At 38.3% G+C, this 13,413-nt stretch overlaps 1 protein-coding gene across 1 annotated transcript; it reads left to right on the top strand.

Annotated features, from left to right (window-relative positions):
• Positions 1 to 4,383: 4,383 nt before the first annotated feature.
• LOC112197633 (chloride channel protein CLC-d) lies at positions 4,384 to 11,572 on the top strand. The gene is made up of 23 exons (XM_024338386.2): positions 4,384 to 4,563; positions 4,652 to 4,724; positions 4,835 to 5,056; positions 5,133 to 5,179; positions 5,273 to 5,371; positions 5,578 to 5,652; positions 6,159 to 6,247; positions 6,446 to 6,586; positions 6,685 to 6,755; positions 6,869 to 6,948; positions 7,065 to 7,214; positions 7,634 to 7,693; positions 7,785 to 7,859; positions 8,209 to 8,360; positions 8,493 to 8,628; positions 8,708 to 8,836; positions 9,416 to 9,493; positions 9,598 to 9,653; positions 9,760 to 9,843; positions 9,918 to 10,074; positions 10,216 to 10,317; positions 10,396 to 10,442; positions 11,176 to 11,572. The coding sequence occupies exons 1-23, from the start codon at positions 4,384 to 4,386 to the stop codon at positions 11,252 to 11,254; spliced, it is 2,382 nt and encodes a 793-aa protein (XP_024194154.1). The 3' UTR covers positions 11,255 to 11,572.
• The last annotated feature ends 1,841 nt before the right edge of the window (positions 11,573 to 13,413 follow it).

Raw genomic sequence — 13,413 nt, 5'->3', positions numbered from 1 at the left:
GTAACTCATTCATCTCTTTCAGATCATCCCCTGTAACAATCATGTCATCAACATACACAATAAGAGCTGTAATCTTACCATTCTTGCGCTTGATAAACAAGGTATGGTCAGAATTACTCTGTCTGTACCCAAAGGCTCTCATGGACTTTGAAAATCTCCCAAACCGGGCTCTTGGAGATTGCTTCAGGCCATACAAAGACTTCTTCAATTTACACACCTTGCCAACTTCACTTGGGTAATTCTTAACACCTGGGGCACATCCATGTACACTTCTTCTTCCAAATTCCCATTAAGAAACGCATTCTTCACATCAAACTGGTGTAAGGGCCAATCTTTGTTTGCTGCAAGTGAGATTAGAATCCGAACAGTATTGATCTTTGCCACAGGTGCAAAAGTCTCCTCATAATCAATCCCATAACATTGTGTGTATCCTTTGGCAACCAACCTCGCCTTGTATCTATTAATAGTTCCATCTGCACTAAGCTTCACAGTAAATACCCAACGACACCCTACAGTGTTCTTTCCAACCGGCATAGGTACTAGTTCCCATGTTGCATTCTTTTGAAGAGCTTCCAATTCTTCATTCATCGCCTTTGTCCATTTTGGATCCGTTAATGCATCCTGCACGTTACTAGGAATAGATACAGTAGATAATTGATCAATAACAAGTGCATGTGACCCAGAAATCCTATGGTTAGACATAAAATTAGCTATAGGGTATTTAGCTTTGGCTTTGATATCTGGTTTATATTGTTTCTTAGGAATTCCCTTGATAACCCTTTGTGATTTCCTAGGTTCGACACTTTCTAACCCAGAAGATTCATTAAAGTTTAGGGGTACCTAAGGCGGATCATTCTGACCGGGATCTTCAGTTCGTGATGTAGAAGGGGGAATATCTTGTGTGTGAACTTCAGATACGTCTTGATTTTGATTCAAACTATCCAGAAAAGTCGTCTCTTCTGTCTTGGAATTCACAACACTCTGTTCGGCAGTTACATTTTCTGTTTCGGAATTCACAACACTCTGTTCGGCAGTCGCATTTTCTGTTTCGGAATTCGCAACACTTCGTTCGGCAGTTGCATTGTCTATTTCGGAATTCACAATGCTCTGTTCAGCAACTGCATTTTCTGTTTCCAAATTTTTTCTACCCTCAAATGTATCCTCCAAATTTTCCAAGTCTTCAAAGACATCAAAATCAATAATAGAACGAGGATTCCCTTCACAACCTCTCTCCCCCTGAAGGGAAGACTGAGAAGCTCCCCCTGAGTAATAAGGCTCGGATTCACGAAAAGCAACATCAAGAGAGACATGTAAAGTGCCAGTAAGGGGATCATAACATCGATAACCCTTCTGGAAGTCAGCATAACCAACAAAGATACACTTACGGGCACGGGGATCAAGCTTGTTGCGTTGAGGCTTGGGAATATGAACATAGGCTGTGCACCCAAACACTCGGGGCTCCAAATTAGGCATAGAAGGGATGGTCAAAAATGTATGAAGCTTCTGATGAGGATTCTGAAACTCAATCACCCGTGAAGGAGTACGGTTGATAAGATATGCTGCAGATTTTACTGCTTCTCCCCAATAGGACCGAGGTACATTCATGCCAAATAAGGAAGCACGAACAACTTCCATCAACTGCCTGTTCTTCCGTTCTGCTAACCAATTCTGTTGAGGAGTATAAGAATTGGAGGTTTGATGACGAATTCCATGTGACCGGCAAAACTCAATCATAGGGCCATTCACAAACTCTCCACCATTGTCAGACTGAAACACTCGGATGGATTGTTGATACTGAGTTGCCACCATTTTGTGAAATTCGATAAACATTCCAAATACATCACTCTTATTCTTCAGAAATGACACCCATGTCATGCGAGTGCAATCATCAATAAACGTTACAAAATACCGAGCTCCAGAAAGAGAAGGAATCTTTGCAGGACCCCAGACATCAGAGTGAATTTTCATAAAAGGAACAGGACTTTTATGAAGACTTGGTGAATATGAAATACGGTGGCTCTTGGCCAGTTCACAAATGTCACAATGGAAATCCAAATCACTGACAACCGAAAAAAATGAGGTTGCAGCTTCTTAAGATAACTAAAAGATAGATGACCTAAACGGCGATGCCATAACCATACTGCTTCCTTTGCATTCTCTACCCCATTAATCTGATTAGCTTGCCCCAAAAGATGCTTCTGGTTTTCTCCAGTCTCTGTCAGATCCAGGTAGTATAATTTTCCCCTTCTAACACCATAACCAAGAATCCGTCGAGTCAGAATGTCTTGAAACACACAGAAAGATGGATAGAAGGTCACAATACATGCAAGTGCTAAAATAATCTGACCAACAGATAGGAGATTATAAGCTAGTGAGGGAACAACTAGGACAGATTCAAGGGTTAAGGTATCAGATACAACAATAGAACCTTCTCCGGTGACCGGAGTTGGAGTACCAACAGCAGTAGAGACAATATTTTGAGAGGAACGTCTAAGGTTTTTCACAAGACTAGGGTCATTGGTCATATGATCAGATGCACCTGTATCAATTATCCATGTATTATTCAAAGTAGCCTTACCCTTCATACCTGACTGCGCTACATTAGCGGAGGCATTGTCGAGATGCTCTTCCTCTGTAGTAGCACTAGCCGCCTTGCCCGGATTCTTTCGCGGTTTCCTGGTGAAGTCCCACGAATCAGGGTAGCCAATCACTTCATAGCACCGCTCCTGGGTATGACCTACTTCCCCACAGACAACACATTTTTTGTTTGAATATGGGTTTGGTTTGTCATGAGGACAGCGTGGAGAAGGACCTGAGAAGCCTGGAGGAGGACCTGGTCGGCGTTGAACGGCCATTGAGGAATTTGGGGTTTGTTTGTTTGTTTGTTTTTTTTTTTGTTTTTTTTTTTTTTTTCAGGTTTGGTTTTTCTAGGGTTTCAAAAAATTCAGGGATGGCTTGATTTTAATGGTGGTGGTACGCAGCGGTTTGTGGTGTGCTTTGGGATTCAGGATTCAGGATTTAGGATTCAAAGGATGCAGGCAAGTTCAAAGGATTGAACCTGCTCTGATACCAAGTAGAAAAGAATACTTTGATTTTAGGGTTTTCAATAATAATACTATTCATCCCACAAATGGGTATATATACAAGGACAAGAGGAGTAGTCTAATCCTAATAGGAAACAATCATTCCTATAATTACATGATAACCTAAATAAATAAGAATCATAATTACATAAGATTTACAGCTATTCTACAAAATTAAAGTATTAAACTCGAAGAGGAGGTTCTTGAAATATAAAACTACTGGGTGTATAATGTATTATAACGTGGGCCAAGTTGGAAAATATGGTGGGAGGATAATTTTTTACTTGTTGGGTATACTAAGAAATTTACTGGGTTCAAATATAAACATCCTATATTAAAACAACTACAATTATATTCACAGTTCTTGAAAACGAACTTCAAATATTTCAAATACTTTTTTTTTTTTAGAATATATATTTCAAATATCAAATTTGGCCATACTTGAACAAATGTGAAAATAAACCGAACATGAGTCGAACTCAAACTGTGCCAAGTTTATTTTTTTTTTGGTCATAAAACATGTGTACCAACACTAATAAAATGATCACAATCCTTAATATTTGTATTCAATATTTTTTTATTAAATAAAAATGATATTTAATATAATCCAGTCGCAAAATGTCTTCGGAGTCTAGAAAGTAATGTCCGATGAATGGTAAAAAGTCAAATTCACAACGTGATTACTGTTGTACTGAGTAATGATAATCTTTGCTCACCTTCATTGGACACGTCTGCCGTCCCCATCAAGGCACCAAACCATATTAAATATTATACATTTTATTTTTTCCTCAACCGTAGGTCCAAAACACATTCTCTCCCAGCGACCCCACGGGCTATCATCCCCTGCGCCACTTATCTCAACCATCTACACCCACGTCACCTCCCCCAACCGCCTGAAATTCCATCCCTCACCTCGGCCATAAGCCCGCGAAACATCGAGCCGTCGAATTCAGAATCTTACAGTGGGTCGCCACTGTAGACGATCTCAACCTCCAGCACCTGCTTCGTTGCGAAGCATTGGTTTTCAGAGTCACAGTCAACAAAAAAATAGTAAAAAGCGACAGAGCAGCGCCAAAGACCAAAAAGGAGAGTAATTCTACCGCCAAACTCAAGAAGCGCTTCCCCTTCAAGCACTTTTCCACGACTCAAATCGAAAGCTACTTCTTTCGAGTATTGAATTCGATTCAAACACGGTGGAAATCTCTGATCGGTTATGCTCTGCGGTCCGGGAATCGCCGAAATTCGAATTCGGAATTCCTAGGGTTCGATCCGAAAAAGTCCGAATCCAACGACGGCGGCGATGCTGTCGAATCACTTGCAGAATGGGATCGAGGCGCCGAAGCTGGCCTGGTCTCGCCTCCCGAACTCGGACGAGGCCGAGACCGACGTCTTTGTGTTGGGGAAGAAGGACGACGAGGGCGCCGGCGTCGAGAGCCTTGACTATGAAGTCATCGAGAACTACGCTTATTGGGAAGAGCAGGTTGGTTACAATCCTGGAGTTCAATTGCTGGTTTAAATGTTGGAGCATTGGGTTTAATTTGGGGTTTGTTTTTGTTGAACAACTATAGGCGCAGAGAGGGAGACTCTATGTTGGATATTATGTGGCTGTCAAGTGGTTCTTTGCTTTGCTCATCGGCATCGGTAAGCACTCATTACTCTGAATGGAGCTCAATTGGAGTAGAGTTTATACCATCTTGGATTGGATTTTCTTTGACGTTAAGTTTTTCGGAATTTGTTTCGGTTGTTTTCAGGCACTGGATTAGCTGCTGTTTTCATCAATATTTCGGTTGAGAACTTTGCAGGCTGGAAATTTGCATTGACATTTGCTATAATACAAAAATCATATCTGGCCGGTTTCGTGGTGTACATATTAATCAACTTAGTTTTGGTTTTTTCCTCTGTATATATTGTTACACAATTTGCACCGGCAGCAGCTGGGTCTGGTATTCCAGAAATCAAGGGGTATTTAAATGGTGAGATGGACTTGCAATGCATTTATTTTGATGTTTGGAGGCTGAGTTTCCTGCTAACTGTTATTCGAATGTTCAGGGGTCGACATACACGGTGTCCTACTTTTCAGAACATTGATTGGAAAGGTGTGGTGAATTTGTTTGGTATCCTGTACTTTTTTTTTTTTGAAGAGTGAACAATGTACTTTAGATTATAATTGTCTTCTGGTAACTGCACAGATATTTGGTAGCATTGGTTCAGTGGGAGGAGGTCTAGCTTTAGGCAAAGAAGGTCCTCTTGTTCATACTGGTGCTTGTATTGCATCCTTGCTTGGACAAGTAAGCACATAATTCCCCTTTTGAAGACCTCTAATTATTATACACTCCAAAGCAACATATTTCTTTAGTTTTATTTTTCTTTGGAGGGTTCGTTCTTCAACTTTTAGAGTATGTAAGCAATTGCTTGCACATTCTTGTACTTGCATTATGTTTTAAGATAAACCTTTATCACATGATTCCTCACTGTCAAGCCTGTGTTATTGCAGGGTGGATCTACAAAATACCATCTCAGATCCAGGTGGCTACAAATTTTTAATAGTGACCGAGATCGCCGTGATCTTGTGAGTTATTTACGCTTTCCAAGTAATATGTAACCCGTGTGAAAGTGAATGTACTATATTTTGAACCTCGTTTTGGCAACTTCAGAAAACCTATAATTCTAGACTTTAATACTCACTTTTTGAAAACAAAAGTAGTTGTTTGAAAACAAAAGTAGTTGCCAAGGTCTTCTGTTAATTTTAATCAGACATAGTAATGTCCTTTAAGTAGTTTGTTTGGTTGTTTTTTTTTTTTTTTTAAATGACTTTAGCACTAGCTATGCCTTAAACTGGGTAGTTGTTCTGGTGTTCGTCATCATCCAATTATCTGTAATGACATCCAGAATCTAGTACTCATATAGACTAAAGTTTTATTAAAAGAAATATGTAGTACACACACTACAACAGACCTGAACTTGGTGCATGTAATGCTAAAAATGTTATTTTCAAGGTTACCTTCTTCCGTTTGATGATAATAGTGATATACATCTAGATGGTGCTCATTTTGCATGTGTTATTTTTTTGAAAAGGTAACCTGTGGATGTGCAGCTGGAGTTTCTGCTGCTTTCAGAGCTCCTGTAGGTGGTGTACTATTTGCACTGGAAGAAGTTACATCTTGGTAATGAAGTTCCATTATTGTTTATGCAGTTAATGTGTGCGATTAAATGTTGTGTTTCTTGGATATTCATGAATGTAATCCTAGTTATATACATATATTAGTGTTTACAATCTTACAAGTCTTAAATGTTTAAACTAAGTTTCTTTTAAGCTTCTATGTTTGCATTTTTATCAACTTTTATGTTTTGTGATCTTGAAGGTGGAGGAGTCAACTTATGTGGCGTGTGTTTTTCACTTCTGCTATTGTGGCCGTTGTAGTGCGTACTGCAATGGGATGGTGCAAGAGTGGAAAATGTGGACATTTTGGCTCAGGTGGCTTCATAATATGGGATGTATCAGAGTTAAGATCTAACATTTCTTCTTTTTTCTAGACATCTTCAGCTGCCTACTTTTCTTCAGTTTTTTGCCTTTGCAAGCTTTCTAACTGATTATCTTTAGTGGTCAAGAGGACTATTCTTTTGAGGAGTTCTTGCCAATGGCGGTTATTGGGGTCATTGGAGGTTTACTGGGTATGTTATAGGTGCCCAAGCTATGTATTTTTTTGCTCTATTTCTTTTTCTTGTTCCCCATAAATTTAAACCTGACATCTAGTGTATTTTTTTCTCTTACTATAATTTTTCAGGAGCCTTGTTTAACCAGCTTACATTTTACATTGCTCACTGGCGCCGAAATTATTTGCACAAGAAAGGGAATCGAGTCAAGGTACTCTTTTCGCTATAGATATAGTCAATATATGTATGTTTCAAGGCTAGTGCTGTGTCTTACAATTAATATCAACTTCCTTCTATAATCCCGTTATGTGGAACACCAAAATGCAGATAATTGAAGCGTGTCTCATCTCTCTGATAACGTCAATTATTTCCTTCGGTTTACCACTTTTAAGAAAATGTAGTCAATGCCCTGAAGCAGATCCAGATTCTGGAATTGAATGCCCGCGGCCTCCAGGAATGTATGGAAATTATGTTAATGTAAGTGTGAACTGATTACTTCTCAATTTGTTTTGAGATTTTCTATTGGGTTTTGATGTTTGCAGTTTCCATTTTGCCTAGCATGTTATTTTCATATTTGTGTTTTATTTTTTGTATTTCACATTTTTTGCAGATACAATTATTGCATATCAACAATCATTTATAATTTCTCCTCAATTTAGAGTCTTTTGTTTTGATTTAAAACATTTAGTTATTTGTACCGACTCAAAAGTCATTTTTAATGGAGTCTCTTATGTAACCATAGGTTATTGCTGATCAAGGACTATCTTGCTTTATTAATATAAGAGACTTAATGATGCACCTTTTTCCTTTTGAGTGTTGTGTCCAGAGTTTTGGTAAATGTTATAAAGTTTTCTGGTAGTTCAGGCTATTCATAACTAAATTCATGCCGTTTCCAGTTTTATTGCAGCAAGGAAAGGGAATACAATGATCTTGCAACTATTTTCTTCAATACTCAGGTTTTGAGATTTTCTGTAATCATTATTTTCGTCCTTTAGACTGTAGGGTGTCTCGGTGGTTTTACTATGTACTCTGTTTCTTTATTTGCAGGATGATGCGATCAGGAATTTGTTTAGTGCAAAAACAATACATGAGTACAGTGCCCAAAGTTTATTGACCTTCTTGGTATTGCCTTTATTTACTTAGCTCAACGATTCCCTTTGTTGTATATATACTGCTGAATTGCTGATACACCAACATGCTTGTGCAATTTGTAACCTAATTAGATGGTGTTGGTTGACCAGGCTCTCTATTTTGCATATATTATTTCACTTGGGCAGTTCTGTTCCTTAAAAGAGTGTGTCCTAGCTGTTCCTCATCTGTTCTTTGATTTTAAAATTCAAGTATACTTCCTAGGCATTCCTTTGTCTAATCTAATGTCTTCAATAAAATATATTCGGGTCCTCAAAGTTCGCTGGACATTTTTTCCCCTGATTTTATTTTTATATAACCTTTTCTCCCTAACTGAATGCAGGTGATGTTTTACACATTAGCAGTTGTGACATTTGGTACTGCTGTTCCAGCTGGTCAATTTGTTCCTGGAATAATGATAGGATCAACATATGGACGTCTTGTAGGCATGTTTGTTGTTAGCTTCTACAAGAAGCTCAACATTGAAGAGGGAACGTAAGTCTCTTTTACTCGTAATATTAGTTTAGTCAAATGCACTTTACTAGCAGACCTTTTCCCTTTAGATCTACATTTGCTATACATGCGAATTATTAATTGACTTGCTCCTGTGCTTGGTGGTTCTGCTAGATATGCACTACTTGGAGCAGCTTCTTTTCTTGGAGGTTCAATGCGAATGACGGTGTCTCTATGTGTCATTATGGTTGAAATCACAAATAATCTGAAATTGTTGCCTCTTATCATGCTTGTTCTTCTCATTTCAAAGGTACATCTTTTGGAATTTTTACTTATGGTTATTTTGATAAGATATTGTAGAAAATTACTTATAAATTATACCTTTTCAGGCTGTTGGAGATGCATTCAATGAAGGCCTGTATGAAGAACAGTCGCGGTTAAGGAACATTCCACAATTAGAATCAAAACCCAAATATCAAATGCGGAAGATGACAGCAAAGGAGGCTTGTGGAAGAAGGGTGAACTTCTTTTCAATTTGATCTTTCTATATGATTACAGACTATGGGCTTGTTCTCGCTTTACTAATATAATAGAAGGGCTTTCTTGCTTGTTTGTGTAGTGAATATGTAGCTATAGTATCCTCTATTTTTATTTTATTTTTTTACCAGCAATAACTTCTCATACGCAGACATTAGAATTGAGCCATATTTGCAAGTACTAGAGTTCACTTGTCAGGAACTTTGTACTATACATTCAAATTCCAACACATCTACGCCGAGTATGAACAACCTTAAACCCCAATAATTACAGCCAAATTGATTTGAAAGGAGCCTTTTGGCAAAAGGATTTTTTTCCCTTTTCTGACATATATTAATTTATTGGATAAGTGGGGATTTAGGGGTTCTCAATATTTCGGCTTTTAACCCTCCTACTTTTTGCATTGGAAGCATTTTTATATATGTCTGAGCACATTGTACCTGCAGTCCTTTGTAAAACAGTCATACTCCTAATGCATCAACCTCTTTCTTATTTTTTTTATTATTTTATCTTACTTTATTCCTTGCAAGCTCATGGTGTTCCATTGTCTTTTTGTGAAGGTGATTTCCTTCCCTCGTGTTGTTAAGGTTGCAGATTTGGTTTCTATTCTACGGAGCAACATCCACAATGGCTTCCCTGTATGTCATACTTAAGTTTTCTCCTCTTTGTCTTTGTTTGTGTGTCTTGCTCTTGTATGATATAGAAATTCTGAAATTGTGTTGCTTGTTATATTGTCTTGCAGGTGATTGATCATTCTAGAAACGGAGAAACACTTGTCATTGGACTAATGCTTCGTAGGTATGCTGTTTTCATTCTTCTACGAAAATGCCTGATTTCATTTGTTAGGCAAAGAGGGCAAATGTTGACAATATTTTAACTTGGTTGCATTTGATTTGCGATGCAGTCACTTGTTGGTACTTCTGCAGTCGAAGGTAGATTTCCAGCATAGCCCTTTGCCGTGTGATCCCAGAGGATCTAGGTCTATCAGGCAAGTGGAGGCTTGAATTTTGGCTTTTCTCTTTTACCATCATATCTTTTTATGACAGATTCTCTGTACTTCAGGCACACTTTGAGCGAGTTTGTGAAACCTGCTACCAGTAAAGGATTATCAATACATGATATACATCTGAGCTCAGACGACTTGGAAATGTACATAGATCTTGCCCCCTTTTTAAACCCATCTCCTTACATCGTCCCCGAGGATATGTCTTTGACAAAGGTGAACATTTAACTTCGATTCATTCAAGATTTCCTAGTTTCTTATCATGACATATAGTTTTACTTCTGTGAAGAGTGATATCGCTCTTGATGCATATATGTCATATGACTCATATCGCTCTTGATGATGATGATGATGCAGGTATATAATCTTTTCCGTCAGCTAGGTCTGAGACACATATTTGTTGTTCCGCGCCCATCTCGTGTGATTGGTTTGATTACCAGAAAGGATTTATTGATTGAGGTATGGCCATCCGTCTCATAAGTACATTTTACCAACTGAGGAGCTGTCATTATTGACTGTTGATGGTTTGTCTTGCAGGAGAATGAGGATTCTGCTTCAATGGAACTCCAATCGACTAGTGTAAGGTCTCTATGATACTTTACTCATTTCAAAACTATTTGCTAGATTTGCATTGGATAGTATGAAATCGATCGTGCAGACTTGTGACATTTGATATGGTCTGATCCTGAAATCAAATTTGGGTTTTATGCATTAGGTGATCATGTTGCCAAGGTCCTTTTTTAAATTTCTTGGTAATACATATTTTTTCTATTTTCAAAACCCACAAAGGAAGTGTTACCAAGCGGACAAATTGTATACAAGTGACATGATTGTGAGATTCGATTTTCTTACAGATCCACCATCATTTAGTACGCAAATCGATTGAACGTATTAATTTTTTTTTTTTTTTAACTACAAGTATATGTTTGACTGTGAGAGAAATATATGTCGGACCCAGACCAGACAAATAAAGAACTTCCCATTTTCTTAACAGTTTCTTAAATTTGGATAAAACTATATGGCAGTTGCCATTTATTTCACTTGTGCTGGATTTAGAAGGTCTCTTTCTATTTTATACTTTGTTGCCATTTTCTATTTGTGATAGCATAGTGTGCACTTCCTAGTTGTTATAAGCTTAGTTAAGAATATATTCTCCGGAGAATCTGTTTGTTTCCTAAACACCTCTTTGTTGCTGTAGTACTCTGGCAGAATATAGTATCTATGTTGTCAAAACTGCAAATTTGTTTTCCCGAACATGCATTTCATCTTGTTTAATTTCAACTTGTTCATTTTTTTTTTTTAATTCTCTGATGGCAGAGCACAACATCGTGATAGAAGAAAGGGTAGGAGGATTGGTGATATGGAGCACCCGCTACTCACTGGTCTTCTGTCGTGACATCATGTCTGGCTGTGGAAGACTCAAGTCTTTTTCCTCCATCTCTACCTCAAAAATCTAGGTTTTATTACTTTATTTATAGATTTACAGTAGTTATTTTTTGAGAGGTAAATTATTTAGGATTAGAGTCGATTCAGTAATTGTTTCCCCTTGAACGGAGGGATGATGGATCACACCCATCTGAATTTTTGTAACATGTGACTGGAAAGCATGTAGCTGATCGATGTGACATATAAAGTTACAGATCACAAAAACAGGGAAAGATGCAGTACAATTTAATGAATTTAGATTTGTTGAGCAAAACCTCTGTTCATCTTATGTCTTGACATCTGATTATCCATTCTCTTTTTTATTTATTTATTATATTTTCAACACCACTTATATTGTTGTTCTTCTTCATCTTCTTGGTCCTACTATTCTTTCGTATACAAAAGAGTTCTAGACTTTTCCTCTTTAGTTGGAAGTGTGGTTTTTGGGCTTCAAATCTTCTGTCCCCATGTCTCTAATAGAATCACTAAAATGAGGATTAGTTGAAGACTTTCTAATCAACGGTTTGAGAGACTCACTTTTTTTTATTACATTATGGTAAATTAGATCAAATCAATTGACGAATTAAATTTGTCAAACATGAACCGTTTATGTTCATAATTGATAAATCATGATTATGAATGCTTTAACTATTTTCAATTTGGTTGAAAAATTGCATAAATGATCTATACATAAATGTCTAAACATCTAATGGTTAATTTGCGAAAATGTGATTGAAAAGTGAGTCTCACAAAAAAGTCTTCAACATTTCATTAGAAGGGCTCCATATAAATTTATAAACAATTAGGCATCTCAACACAATTATTATCAAATAATTTTGACTTATATTCTAGACTTCAATATGTTATGGCATACTTGTCAAGTAATTGTCAATGTTTATTAAAAAAAAAAAAGATTCCATAATATCTTGAATGAATCATTTTTTTTTTTTGAAAGGTGGATGAATTAGATTTTGAAAAACTATCATTGCGAATGAGTTATAAATACTGAATGAAGGACGAAAATCTTACTTCTACAAGTTTTTTTTTTCTTCGCAGAAGGCTAGAGGAGCTCCTCTATCTTGGCGATTTATTTAAAGTGTTTAAGGACATCTGATTTATGTGTTTGGCCCAAACTCTAGTGACTTGTCCAAGTCATAATAGGGTTAGTCTTACAGATATTTTCAGAGATATCCTATTCATTCTACGATTCAGTTTCCTTGTAAGACTTATATTTTCTGCTTGTAATCCTCTATATAAAGAGACTCCTATTATCAATGAAAGCACAACTCATTCTCTCCTAATTTCTGATTTCCTAAAACATGTTATCAGCATGAAGTCTTAACCCTAAAACCCTAAATTCGTAACCTTGAAACCCCAGCCGACTACACCTCACACCTTGAAGCGCTTGATCCCAAAAGTCCAGAACCGGCGGCGGAACCACCAGAACCGACAAGAAAATACCCAAATCGGCCACTAGAAGTCCCAAACTGGTCTAGTTAGCTTAGCCAACGCTTTTGCCTGGCGACATCCACGCTCCCCCACCCCCCTGCGCCTGTTAGTCTCGCTTGCTAGCCTCGCCTGCACACGCCCCAACGCGTCAACCCTGTCACCTAGCCTCGCTAGTGCCTGCAGGTTAGCCTCGCTCTGCCTAGAAGCCATCAGCCTTCAGTGCAGTAGATAGCCTCGCTAGCCTCTCCCCTGCGCATAGCCTCGGTCGACCCCTCAGTTAGCCTCGCTCTGGTCGCGCACTCGCTCACTTGCCTGCACGACCTCGGCTACAGGCCCACGCCCCACACCCCACGCGTTAGCCTTGCTCTGTGCCACCACCTACCGTACTTGTTAGCCTCGCCAGCGGTCAAGCGCGCACAGCCACGCACAATGCATGCACAACCCTTGCATGTGGTTAGCCTCGCTACCAGCAAGCCCCAGCCAACTTCCGGCCAGCAACCTGCCACCGATGGCCTGTGGGCCAGCCATCACTAGCCATCGCCAATCTCTGGTGACTTTTTCCGGCAATTTCTTGCGACCTTATTTTGAGGTAAATTTTTTTCGAAGTTCTTACTTTCAAGTGATTTACTTTCTTTTCTTTTCTCGGGGACTTTGAACCTCCTTTCGTCTACCTCCCACATC

Source organism: Rosa chinensis, chromosome 4 (genome assembly GCF_002994745.2).
Source record: "Rosa chinensis cultivar Old Blush chromosome 4, RchiOBHm-V2, whole genome shotgun sequence".
Taxonomy (NCBI): Eukaryota; Viridiplantae; Streptophyta; class Magnoliopsida; order Rosales; family Rosaceae; genus Rosa; species Rosa chinensis.
Note: the sequence above shows the minus strand (reverse complement) of the source record. Positions and strands in the feature narration are given on the sequence as shown.